The sequence below is a fragment of the Lepisosteus platostomus genome, chromosome 13 (assembly GCF_059453375.1).
Source record: "Lepisosteus platostomus isolate fLepPlt1 chromosome 13, fLepPlt1.hap1, whole genome shotgun sequence".
Taxonomy (NCBI): domain Eukaryota; kingdom Metazoa; phylum Chordata; class Actinopteri; order Semionotiformes; family Lepisosteidae; genus Lepisosteus; species Lepisosteus platostomus.
This window is the reverse complement of record NC_142623.1, coordinates 24,819,665-24,832,528: the sequence shown is the minus strand read 5'-3', so window position 1 is coordinate 24,832,528 and position 12,864 is coordinate 24,819,665. Positions and strand designations below refer to the sequence as shown.

The 12,864-nt window shown below is 38.5% G+C and overlaps 1 protein-coding gene across 2 annotated transcripts in view; it reads right to left on the bottom strand.

Annotated features, from left to right (window-relative positions):
• tecrb (trans-2,3-enoyl-CoA reductase b) overlaps positions 1-12,864 on the bottom strand; it is a 62,929-nt gene that overhangs the window by 4,753 nt on the left and 45,312 nt on the right. For both annotated transcript variants that reach the window (XM_088603818.1, XM_088603817.1), the window contains 2 exons: positions 10,403-10,460; positions 4,709-4,797 (listed from right to left, as the gene is read on the bottom strand). In XM_088603818.1, the coding sequence (XP_088459944.1) occupies positions 4,709-4,797; positions 10,403-10,460 (147 nt within the window). The remainder of the gene's footprint in view (positions 1-4,708; positions 4,798-10,402; positions 10,461-12,864) is intronic.

The following is a 12,864-nucleotide window of genomic DNA, read 5'->3' as shown; positions in this document are numbered from 1 at the left end:
TGTAGCCTACTGGTCTAGGTGCGTGACTACCAACTGGCAGGTTGTGTGTTCGAATCCAGCTGGTGCTGGACCTTTCAGTTTTATTTATTTATTTTTTAATCGCGTAACATAAACATATTACCGTATGCAAACTGTACTGTATACAATATGTATATGTATATTTAATGTCTTAACTGTGCCCGTTTAAGTATTGAATATTCATATCTAATTTTACCACTGAAGGGAAATCTTAACATAAACATGCAGTATATGGCTGGTCTCGGTACTTTAAAGAAAAAAATACACACCAGTATTCCATTTCTCCCTAAACATTGTAAGCTTTGAATGAAACCACTAAATAAAGACATAAATATAGAAATCTTAAGATTTGTTTTATTTAATGTTGGTAGCAGGATGAACAGTCAGAGTGTATATTTTGTCGCAAAGTTGCTACAAGATGTTAACAGTGAAAAAGGTATTTAGAAATGAGTTATTTCAAGATGAAAAAGAAAACATACACGAAACATGGTTTCATTACGACCAGAATCGGTCTTGAGATATTTTTAACTTGATTTACAGTATTTGAGAGGTATGTCTTAACACCGATACTACAGTGCTTAAGTACTGCTCACGTATATGTTTCTAGGTTTATATTATGCATTTCATACGGTCAAATTACTTTTGAGCAATTAATAAGAAGTGCGAAACGGTATGCGTTTTAGTTTCGTTTTGTGCTGGAACCCGTGGATTGATTAGAGATATCAAGTACATACAAGTCATTTATTAAATGTTGTAGTTCGTCTTGAAAAAATGTTACGAGTACATCATCTATCAACAATTACACAGGTTCTGTTTCCATATTGCGGATTTTGGTTAGGTACAGTATTATCAAATCCAGTGGCGCTGTGTGTTACTTTACTGAGTTCCATGTCACATGGTCTGTGATTGAAACCTGTAAAACCGGTTTAATTCGTCACAGCCAGCACTCTTCAGGTGTGAGGGTCTTCTGCTCAGAATGAAACGCTAAAATGTTTGTGTATATTCTAATGGTAGTGGGGGCAGGGTGCGTGGGAACACCCTGCATTGGAGATCTATGTTCTTCACACCTGAAACATTTTCTTTGAAAGGATTTTCTTCGCAGTTTAACCGATCTTGTTACAGCATGTTACAGTTTACTATTATTAACCATATTAATTTTAAGTGCTTAATGTAAAATCTTGTAAAAATATATTTTCATTGTTCAAATATACATTAATATACATTAAGTCTGACTATCATATAATAAGTTAAATACAAAACTAAAGAAAAAATAGGGTTAAATATAATTCAAAATATTTTGCTAACAATGTTAACTGTTTATGAATAATAAAATGTATTAACTAAGGAGTAGGATGGCACAGTTGTTAGTATGTTTTTTGTTTTGTTTCTTTTTCATAAATACAACAGTAGTACCTGATGTCTCAGTGGCTTTCAAAATTAAATTATGCATGCAAACCTGTGAACTAGAAAGATAACTAAGATTTTAATACTAATTAAATGACCGCGGGCACTTTCCACCCCCTCTACGTTCTCAGAGTAGAACAGACTAACCTTCTAATGAAAGACGGTCCACCCCCCACGGACAGGAAAAGTGCCCACAGGCACTTAAACTTAATATGGTCAGTAACAGTAAACAGTAACATGGTAAGAAGGAGCACGTACAAACGTTTTCGAAATAACCACATGTAAGACTCTGATGCTTAAAATGTTTAGGGAGAAAGTGGAATACTGGTGTGTATTTTTTCTTTAAACTACCAATACCAGCCATATACAGTCTGTAACGTAGGGATTTCTATATGTCTTTATTTAGTGTTTACATTAGTGACAAAGGCTAAACTTTTAGCTTCAGTAACGTGTACATATCTCTTTTTATAAAACGACTTGGTTGAAAACTGTTCCAGAGCCACTGTTGTTTCATCAGTGAAAAGTACATCATGAAATGCCTCTCCCTGTTCAATCCACTGGAAAAAAGAAAAGGAGCATAAAGCTTCTGATGGTCATAAACGATATTCATTTAGGAGCAGCATCAGAGGTATGTTTTTAACTGCACTGCATTGGAGAGAATACCATAGTGTGTTTTTTTTTTTACTCCCTGGCGGAAACTGGCTTCCAGAAGAATCAGTATGGCTCAGAAATTAAATAAAACTTCACAGACATTAACGAAGAGCATAACGCGTGTACTGTATACACTGCAAGTACAACCCAACTCTCTGCAGGAGTGCTGGCTGTGACGAATTGAACCGGTTTCACTGGTATTTTCAAAGTAGGAGGCGAGATTTCCAGCGAAAGACACCCCCCCCCCCTCAAAAACCCAGTAAATACAGTACTTACTAGTTAAAGGCTAGGCTCCCGACTACGGCGAAAGGAACCCTTCTTTCATTAGAAGACAATGAACATATTTTAGCCCTGAATGAATTAATAGCAAACATGGTTTACATAAAAGACATTTTTCCAAGAAAGTTTAGCCTTTGTCACTAATGAAACCACTAAATAAAGACATAAATATAAAAATCTTAAGATTTTTAAAATACATGACTTTGCTAAAATTTATTTGAAAATAAAAACAATTACAACCGCCAGGGGAGAGAGAGAACAGGGGAGGGATGTTGGTTTTGCATACGGGGCGGGGCTATGGAAATTAGGTATGTTTGGGAATGAGTAGTTACATGTTCTGGCTGTTTGTGAATTATCGTTGTTGAGTATGGAGTGTTGAGGTATTGATTTTGTGTAATGCTTTATGTTGAAAATTGAGGTGGATTTTGTTTATGATAAACAGGATAAACTGGGATGGGAGGAAGGTTTGGTTTTGCATAAGGGGCGGGATTATGATAATTGGAGGACTTTGCGAGAGTAAAATGGTTTGATTATTTGATTTTGTATTGTGGTTGTTATCTATGTTTTTGGTTGGTATTATGTTTATATGGTTGTTTTTGTTGGTTGGTTGTTATTATGGTTATTCATAATACGATCTATAGTTGAAATCTGAGCCTAAATAAAAAGAAAAAGCAAGTGATTAGGTTTATGAGCAATCTAATTACTTATTCGTTTAAAAAGCTATATAAAATAAAGTTTATTATTAATTTGCTGGACAGAACGGTGAACATTATTATGCATAAGACAAAGATAACGATCCTGATCAGTTTAGAAATCTGTGTACGCTGTAAGGTTTTTACTTCTTAAACTTTTAAAATACACGTTTTGAATAGAAAGAAATCCTCTTCCTGGTACAGTATGTATAGCAAACCAGCACGTCTTTTTTCTCCAATCAGAGGGGTGTCAGATGGTGTCAGCCAATCACCATTCTGCGTTGGGTAGCAACGGGTGACTGTTCTCAGGCGGAAGATGTAAACAGCTTAATGTTCGTGTTAAATAATTTTTTTAAATTAAAATTCATTCTATACAGCAATCGCATATTTGGGTACCGTTTCATAAAACTTTCATGCTTAAAATGTTTAGGGAGAAATGGAAGACTGGTGTGTATTTTTTCTTTAAACTACCAAGACCAGCCATACACAGTACAGTTTACATACATACAGTAATGTTTATGTTCCTAAATTAATATCGTTTATGACCTTCAGATGCGTTATGCTCCTCTTCTTTTTATGCTCAGCTACTAAAATTTCCCTTTAGTGGTAAAATCCATATAAATATTCAAAACTAAGCAGATTAAAATGTGCACAGTAAAGACATTAAATGATTAAATCTTTGCACTACCAACCAATGCACCACGAGTGCCCCTGTCGGTCATTTTGGCCAGCCAATCACTTGCCCTGCGGTACCCTCCGGTGCCCCGCGGTGGCTTGTGGGTAGGTTACCGTACCGCGGGTTTTTACCGCGCATTTTGAATGGCTGCATCTGTAGGTGCAGGTAGGTGACTCTCTAATATCATTTGAGATAGAATTCCAGAGCTTTGGGGCATAACTAGAGAAGGCCCTGTCACCCATAGAGTGTAAGTGAGCTTCTGTGACAAACAGGAGACAAGATAGACAAACAAAAATTGCCAGGTGGAGTGTAGAAAGATAATAAACCAGATATGGACTTAGGAGCCAAGCCATGAAGAGCCTTAAAGATAAGCATGAGGATTTTACAATACAGGAGGAATAAAATCACTTGCACGAGACCTGGTCAAGATTCTGGCTGCAAAAGTCTGGATATACTTAAGTTTGTTTAGTGTGAATTTAGATACCTCAGCGAGAAGGGCACTGCAGTAATAAATTCTGGAAAAGACTGATTTGCTGACCAGCTCTTCTGCTACAGTCAGAAACAACAGCAATTTTTCTGTAATGGAAGAATTATGTTTTTATAATATTTTGCACATTTGATCCAGACACACATTTCACCCCCAATCTCTTCAGTTTAGATTGTACTTGAATGTACAGTGCCCTCCACAGATTGGGTTTCTGCACTGGCTTTAGATAGTTGATGGGAGGTACCAAGAAGCATGACTTAATTCTCGTTGCAGCTTAAATGAAGGAACTTTTGAGTCATCCAGGGTTTTATGTCAGAGATCCAATTAAAGAGGTGTTACTTTCAGGGTGTTACATATTTTTTTCTTTGTTTCTGTAGCATTCACATTAAAGTATGAAAGATCCAAAACAGACCAACTCAAGAAAAGCAATTTCTAAAGTTAAAAACTAACAAATGTTCCAGCGACCACTGCTCTTTGTGGTCCAGAAACAGGGAGACTCACCTCGTAGGTATAATTGGGACAAGAGACCAGCAAGAAGAGCCATGTGAAGGGATTCTTTGTGGGGTAGGGAATCTTCCGGGTCTTGGAGCCTAGGGGACAGAGAAAGAGGCCAGTCTAAAATCATATCAACTTTTGGTTAATGTTAAATGACCACCAGTGTTTATCAGGGTGGAGTCTCTGCATGTTCGCAGTGGTCACCTGTGAATCTTTCAAATCCACGGCAAGCTCCATATTCGCCCTAACATTACTTAAGCATATTTGCTTGACTTGATAATTTATTCTAAAGCATTGCTTTATCTTTTGCTTTTCTTTTTCCTAATTAGCTGGATAACTCTCAAGCGGTCTGGCAAACTCCAAATGGGCTTTAAGAGTTTTTTTTGAGTAAGGGCTTCTTTCCTGCCACTGTCCTATGCAGGCCAGTGTTAGAGCTCTGGATATAGTTCACTGATGCACCTTCACTCCACTCTCAGCCACTCTTTCAGGTTCATTGTTGGCCTTTCAGTGGCTTTCCTCACAGGTCTCCTTCTTGTGAGGATGCTGACTTTTCAGGAATGGCCTTTCCTAGGCAGTGTCTGGGTAGCGTGATGCAGTTTCCACTTCTTGACTGAACTAACAGCGCTAACTGGGATATCCAAAAACTTTTGTTTTGGACTTTTTACTTATGTATGCATTTTTGTTACAATGTTCTTTAGTCTTTTTTCTACCTTTCCTTAAAATTCACTGCCTCACCAATGATCCCTAAATAGACTGGAGATTTTATCCAGTTAATGCAATAATCACTTCAATGGCAGACAGTCAGATGCCAATGGTACAGCAATTACATCCATGTTAGGGTAATTTATTTAAGCTCTGTAAACTACCAGAGCACAGGATTCTGAATAAAGAAAGCAGGATATCTCAGCTTTTTTACTTTCTTTAAGATATCTGCTGACAAATAACTAATTTTGTCTTTAAACATTTTCTGTTTAAGCTTGTGAGTTTGCAATAAAACCGCTGATTGGAAAAAGATGTGCAAGTATCATTTGTGCTCAGTCCAGCTTTGCACTCTGTGCTACTAAGATTAGAGGCTTTGTGGTGATGAATGAATAAATTCTAAGGATATATTTACTATTTTTAATTTTAAGCCTTACTAATAAAAGTGAATTGAACTGAGTAAGAGGCAAAACAAAGGAGGCTCTGACAGTGACAAAGTATGACAAAGAACATAAAAGAGACAAGCACGATGCAAAAGCCAGTAGTTTGAATTACAAAGTGTACTTTAAGTACTTATGCCAAGGTAGACCCACAACAGCAATTATCACAGATGATGTCAACAGATGAGAGATCTTCTGGCAATTATGGAAAAGCAGAGGCGATTAAAAATTAAACCAATGTTAAATTCTCACTCCCCATCAAACCTTCACACATGTTCCGAGTCCGACCTTCAACACTGCCCTTAAAAATGCTGTTGGACAACAACACTGTGCATTATACAAAACTGATCTTTCAAAGAAACTATTGTTTAGAAAAATGCACGTAAGCAATGCATGCTATCACACATACAAAATTTATGCAATGTGACTACAGTACACTACTCGCAGAGCATCAAGGCTGCTTTTTCTATTAAGCCAACTATTAAGCATACATTTAATACTGCTTCAACACGTTTACAATGGCATTGGAGTGGTGACAATGTTATATTAGTTTAGTACAAAATGCTTCTAGCTGCTGAAGATGGTTAAGAAAAAAAGTGGCTGCTTCACAGCAACATGACCTTGTATATTAGTAGACCTAAGCCACAACACTAGTAGTGTTTGTGAGTTCAAGTTCAAGCTTATTGTCATTACACTCATATACATGGTATATGGTATAACGAAATGCTATTTAGCTAGCTCTCGGACATAAGTAGTACAAAGAGAAAACAAAACAACAATAACAACAATACAATTGTGTAGCAAAAGAAAGACAGAGACAACAGGCAGTGTGCAAAATACAACAACAGACGATGTGCAAAAAAACAACAACAGGCAATGTGCAAAAAACAACAACAGGCAATGTGCAAAACAACAAAAAGGTAATAGGTTATGTGCAAAAATATGCATCAACAGAATAAAATAAAGGGATAGAAATTATGGGGAGTGAGCTTTAATATGTATGGTAGAGGTAGATTTTCAATGTGTGTTTGGGTTTTTGGTAAGAAAGAAAGAAAGAAAGGAAGAAGGCACTGTGAGGTTCAGATCATAGGTGAGAAGTGAGGTGAGAGTGAGAGTGGCTGGGAATTTAACAATTTGATAGTGTGGGGGTAAAAACTGTCTCTGAGTCTGGTAGTCCGGGCCCGAATGCTCCTGTACCGTTTTCCAGATGGTAGCAGATCATAAAGTCTGTAGCTGGGGTGTGTGGGGTCTTTGATTATGCTTAGAGCTTTCCTCAAGCACCGTCTGTCATAAATGTCCTGGATAGATGGGAGGGTAACCCCAGTGATGGACTGGGCTGTTTTCACCACCCGCTGTAGGGCTTTGCGGTCAGCAGCACTGCAGTTGCCATACCACACTGTGACGCAGCCTGTCAGTGTGCTTTCTGTAGTGCATCTGTAAAAGGTAGTGAGAATCTGGGGACATATCTTGGCTTTCTTCAATCGTCTTAGGAAGTACAGGCGCTGTTGCACTTTCTTGATCAGACAGGTGGTGTTGAGAGACCATGTGAGGTCCTCGGTGATATGGACACCAAGGAATTTAAAGTTACTGACCCTTTCCACTTCAGTCCCGTTGATGTGGATAGGGGCATGTCCGGTTTGCAGTTTCCTGAAATCAATGATCAGCTCCTTGGTTTTGCTGACGTTGAGGGTGAGATTGTTGTCATCACACCATGTTGTAAGGAGATTGACCTCCTCCCTGTAGGCCCTCTCATCATTGTCTGTGATCAGACCTACAACTGTGGTATCATCGGCAAACTTGATGATGGAGTTGGTGTTGTGTTTGGCCTTACAGTCGTGGGTATAGAGGGAGTAGAGCAATGGACTAAGCACACACCCCTCGGGGACCCCAGTGTTCAGAGTTACTGTGCCGGAGGTGTGGTTTCCAAGCCTGACAGCCTGAGGTCTGCCTGTCAGAAAGTCCCGAATCCAGTTGCAGAGGGTGGTGTTGAGACCCAGTGCACTGAGTTTCTTGACTAGTTTCTCTGGGATGATAGTGTTAAAAGCTGAGCTGAAGATGAATAGTAGTCTTGTGTATGTGTTCTTTTTGTCCAGATGGGATAGGGCCGTGTGTGTGGCAATGGAGATTGCGTCATCTGTGGATCTGTTGGACCGGTAGGCAAACTGGTACGGGTCCACTGTGTTTGGGATGGTGTCCTTAATGTGCTTCATGACCAGCCTCTCGAAGCACTTCATGATGACAGGTGTTAGTGCCACTGGTCGGTAGTCATTAAGACATGTCACTGTGGTTTTCTTTGGTTTTGGGATGATGGTGGTTGTCTTGAAGCAGTTCTTATCATATTTATTATAACTAAAATACCCTGAGCCTAGCACACTTCATCTTCTGCTTAATTCTCTGTATCCATTTCTTAACTCATTCCCATCTTTCTCTCCTTGAAAATGTTCTCAAACATCAATCATTTCCACTGCAAGCTCTTCCCTAGCCACTGCTAGTGTAACAGAACTTTATATAAGCTGAGTGAACTTCTGTACTGTGAACCTTTACACTGAGGTTGAAATGCTATTGGTTTAATATTCAGGATGACAATCACTCTTAAGAGAACTTCCCTTTCTCTGGTGCGGGGAAGTACAATAATCCTTATGTTGCTCTCACCTTTGCTGCCCGAAAAGCCGATTGCCACGTCTCTTCATAAATATATCAATGGCGTAAAATGTTTGCTTGGAAAAAGTATTGGTGCTTTCTGAAGGCACAATAAATTAGCCTTTTCTTTTACTTCAAAAACAGAAAATAAAGCAAATTATTGAGTCTTCATTTGATAATTAACGGTTGTTAATTTTTGAAGTTAGCATTAGGGAACTGAGAATTCATCAAATGAATTACAGTATTTTTTCCCCAACAGACCTTAGAACGATGCCCTTTTACTCAAGATTTTGACAAATTAAACAAAGCTATTTGGCCTGCACCCATCAGTGTTGTAAAAATAACCAAATACAGTTCTGACTGGATGCCTGAAAAGTGCAGTCATCCAGTCACATGCCTGCTAGAAGGCAACCATGGGCTTGCACTTCACGCTGTGTTGATGGCGGCTGAATACGGCGGAGATTAGTTATAATTGTCTTCACTGACAAGAAGCTCAATGAAATCAGCTCACTAAAGAGATACATTTTAAACAGATAGGAGTGTCTCACACCAGTGGACATCCAATGGGAAAACAGCTGTAAAACAAGTAGTGCACCTGCACAAAGACAGGCCAAAATATTAGGAACCCCTGTCACAATTTAAAATTGGAAAAGCTAGCTAAAGTTAGCTGAAATCTGTTAAGAAAACAAGAAGCCACCAGCAACTTACAATTTTGTAACATTTAACAAATGGCATTTAAAGAAAATGTGTCTGTAATTTTAGTATAAGTCAATCCCCTTAATCACTCAAGAAAGCTAGCCTGCTTGAAAGGCCATCTCTCTTTGCTCTGGAGACTTCACTTTTATGTTTAAAATAAAAAAAATCACAGGAATCAATTTTCTACACAATTGTAAAGGAAGCACAGAATTTGAAACAGAGTGCAAACATTTGTTCAGCACCAAGAGACTGTACATTGTTACGTCCCAGTGTGTGGTCCATGTGTGTTTTGTTGCTATGTTTCACACTTCCTGACCTTGATTGTTCTCCCTCCTCCACTGGTCCATCATTACACAATTGTTTCCCTGTGACGTCATCATCAATCAGCTTCTCAGCCAATCAGAGTGCAGCTTATTTAGTATATAAGTTGGAGGTTTTCTGAATTCGTTTGTCTTCGGTCCCGCTCGGCTTAGCTTTGGTTTCGTTTCGCTTTTGGTTTTGCTTCAGCTTCGTGTGTTATAATATAGCTTCAGCTTTGTTGTTTTGTTGGTTTGTGTTAGTCTCTTTGTACTTTCGTTTGTTTTTGTGTTATCCTTGATTAGCCATTACCTTGCCCAGATGTACTGTATCAACCTCTGTGTTCTTTTGTACCCTGTTACTTGTTTCTACTCTTGGTTTCCCTTATTGGTATTCGTAGTTCATTTGTGTATTTGTGCGAATTTTTGTGTATAGGGTTATTGTAGGTTGTTGGGTACAATTTGCACACGTAGCTGATTTTTGTATTAGTCGCACTAGTTTAGTACGGTGAGTGCCTTTTTTGTCTTGTATGGTTTTGGGTAGTCAGTGAAGGTTAGCTAGGGCGTTTGAAGACGCTGAAGACCGCGTGTTTCGGGTTTTCTTTTGAGGTTAGGTCAGCTTCCCTCACTTTCTTAGCCAGTTCCATTCTTTTTGTTGTTTTCTTTTCTTTGGCACCACTAGTTCCTTTTCACTGTGTTATTGTGTCCTATTACGTACCAGTCACTTATTCACGTTAAAATAATCACTTTTGCATCAACCTTTGTGATACGCTTCCTAGTCCCTCACCAGAACCCACCTGTATCCAAAAATTATCCTAAATGTTACACCCCTTTACCCTAGACACTTGGGTCGTAACATACACATCCAGGCTGTACCATCTCCAGCTCTCTTAAACAATGTCAGTTTAATAAGTCTCTTCAACGTTTACCTGGTGGCCGAAGGTTTCTTAGCGCAATATGAATAGAGAAGTTTCCGATCTGACAGAACTGTAGAGGAAAAAAATACAAATTTACATTTCACAATGAAGTATTGATGTTAACACAGGGAAGGTTCTTGAAAGGGACACCTGAAAGTGCTTTTATGAATATTACATGAAAATGTAATATTCACTGCTGTTATACAGCAAACTTTTCTGTTCTCATTTAAAGATTACCTACAAAGATAAATGATGAAAACACCACTGTGAAACTTGAGTTGATTTATAACCTCCTTATTCTCGTCTGCACACATTACTTTAAACCACTCTGTGCATTAATAATATGATTCACCTAAGAGCAAGAAGGTACAAAACAATGATGTGACACCTGACAATCAGAGATAAAACTATGATTTGATCCATAAATTCTGTTCAATTCAATTCAGTTCAAGGAAATCTTTTACTTTATGCTCCTTGCATTCTTTTACCCGGAGACAGTGGATATAAAACGTCTACACACCCTTAGTGAAATTGCAGGTTTTTGTGATGTAAAGCCAGAAATCAAGATAAATCATGTCAGACATTTTTCCATCTTTAATGTGATCTTGCAACCAACAGAATTCAAGAGAAAAACAAATAGATAATTATTAGGAAAAACAAATGAAATTAAAAAACCTACAACACCCTGGTTGCATAAGTGTGCACACCCTTTTATAATGGGGGCTGTAGCTGTGTTCGCAGTTAACCTAAACTAACGATCTTCTAATAGCTTCTGATTCTGGTTCTCTTTCTATACTCATTCTTCTTGATCTCAGTGCTGCTTTTGACACTGTTGACCATGACATCTTACTTTATCGTCTTGATACTGTGTTTGGAGTTTCTGACACTGTTCTCAAATGGTTCAAGTCTTACCACAATGATCGCTGTCACTTTGTCTCTCTTAATGGGTATAGGTCTGAAATTGGTCATTAAGTTTGGTGTTCCTCAGGGCTCAATACCGTGCCCCTTGCTCTTCAGCATTTACATGTTTCTGCTTGGTCAGCTTTTAAGACCAAATGGCCTCAGCTATCATTCCTACTCTGATGATACTCAAATATACATCCATACCAAACCTGACACTGATGTGGCTGTCTCTATTCTATAGTATATAATTGCATCTCTGACATAAAAACTTGGATGACTCAAAATTACCTTAATCTTAACTGTGACAAGACTGAAGTCATGCTTATTGGCACCCCCCATCAACTTCGTAAAGCCAATCATGTAACCCTATCTGTAGATGGTTCTGTACTTGAGCTTCAGTCTAAATTGAAAAACCTTGGGGTGATATTCGATTCTGGCTTAACATTCGACCCTCACTTGCAGCATATTGTCAAAACATCCTTTTTTCACCTCCGAAATATCGCTAGACTACGCCCTTTGCTATCACTAACTGTGGCTGAAAAGCTGATCAACACATTTGTGTTCTCTCAAATTGCATACTGTAATGCTCTACTCACTGGGGTATCTAAATATACTTTGAACAAACTGCAGTATGTCCAAAATTCAATTTATTGTTGTTGTTATTCTGTAAAGCGCTTTGAGAAGCCACCTTTAAAGGCCCTATATAAAATAAAGTTTATTATTATCATAAAACAATCACACAAAATCATGTTCAAAGGTAAGTAGCATACACCTGCCATTAATGAAAGTGATTCTGATTAACTCCAAATAAAAATCAGCTGTTCCTGTAGGATTTCCTTGAAACTTTCGTGGTTGCATCGTACTGGGATAGCCATGGTCTGCAAGGAGCTGACAAAACATCTACAGGATCTTACTGTTGAAAAGTACCGATCAGGAGAGGGGTATAAAAGAATATCAAAGGCATTGGATGTACCATGGAGCACTGTGAAGACTATCATCAATTAGTGGAGAAAATGTGGCACCACAAGGACACTGACAAGATCAGGACAACCGTCCAAAGTTGATGACAGAATAAGGAGAAAACTTATCAGGGAGGCTACCAAGAGGGCTACAGCAACATTAAAGGAGCTGCAGGAATTTCTGGCAGGTATTGGTCACTCCTTGCATGTGACAATAATCTCCGGTATTCTGCACACGTCTGGGCTATGGGGTAAGGTGGCTAGACGGAAGCCATTTCTCACAAAAAAGAACATCCAAACCTGTCTATATTTTGCCAAAAAATTCATTTAATCACCCTAAAACATGTGGGAAATGTCTTATGGTCTGATGAGACAAAGGGTGAACTTTTTGGCCTTAATTCTAAAAGATATGTTTGGTGCAAAGACAACACAGCTCATCATCCAAAGAACACCATACCTACTGTGAAGCATGGTGGTGGAAGCACCATGCTTTGGGGCTGCTTCTCTTCAGCTGTGACAGGGACTCTAGCCAAGATAGATGGGATAATAACTAGCTCCAAATATCAAGATATTTTGGCACAAAACTTGCTGGCCTCTGTCAGAAAAGCTGAA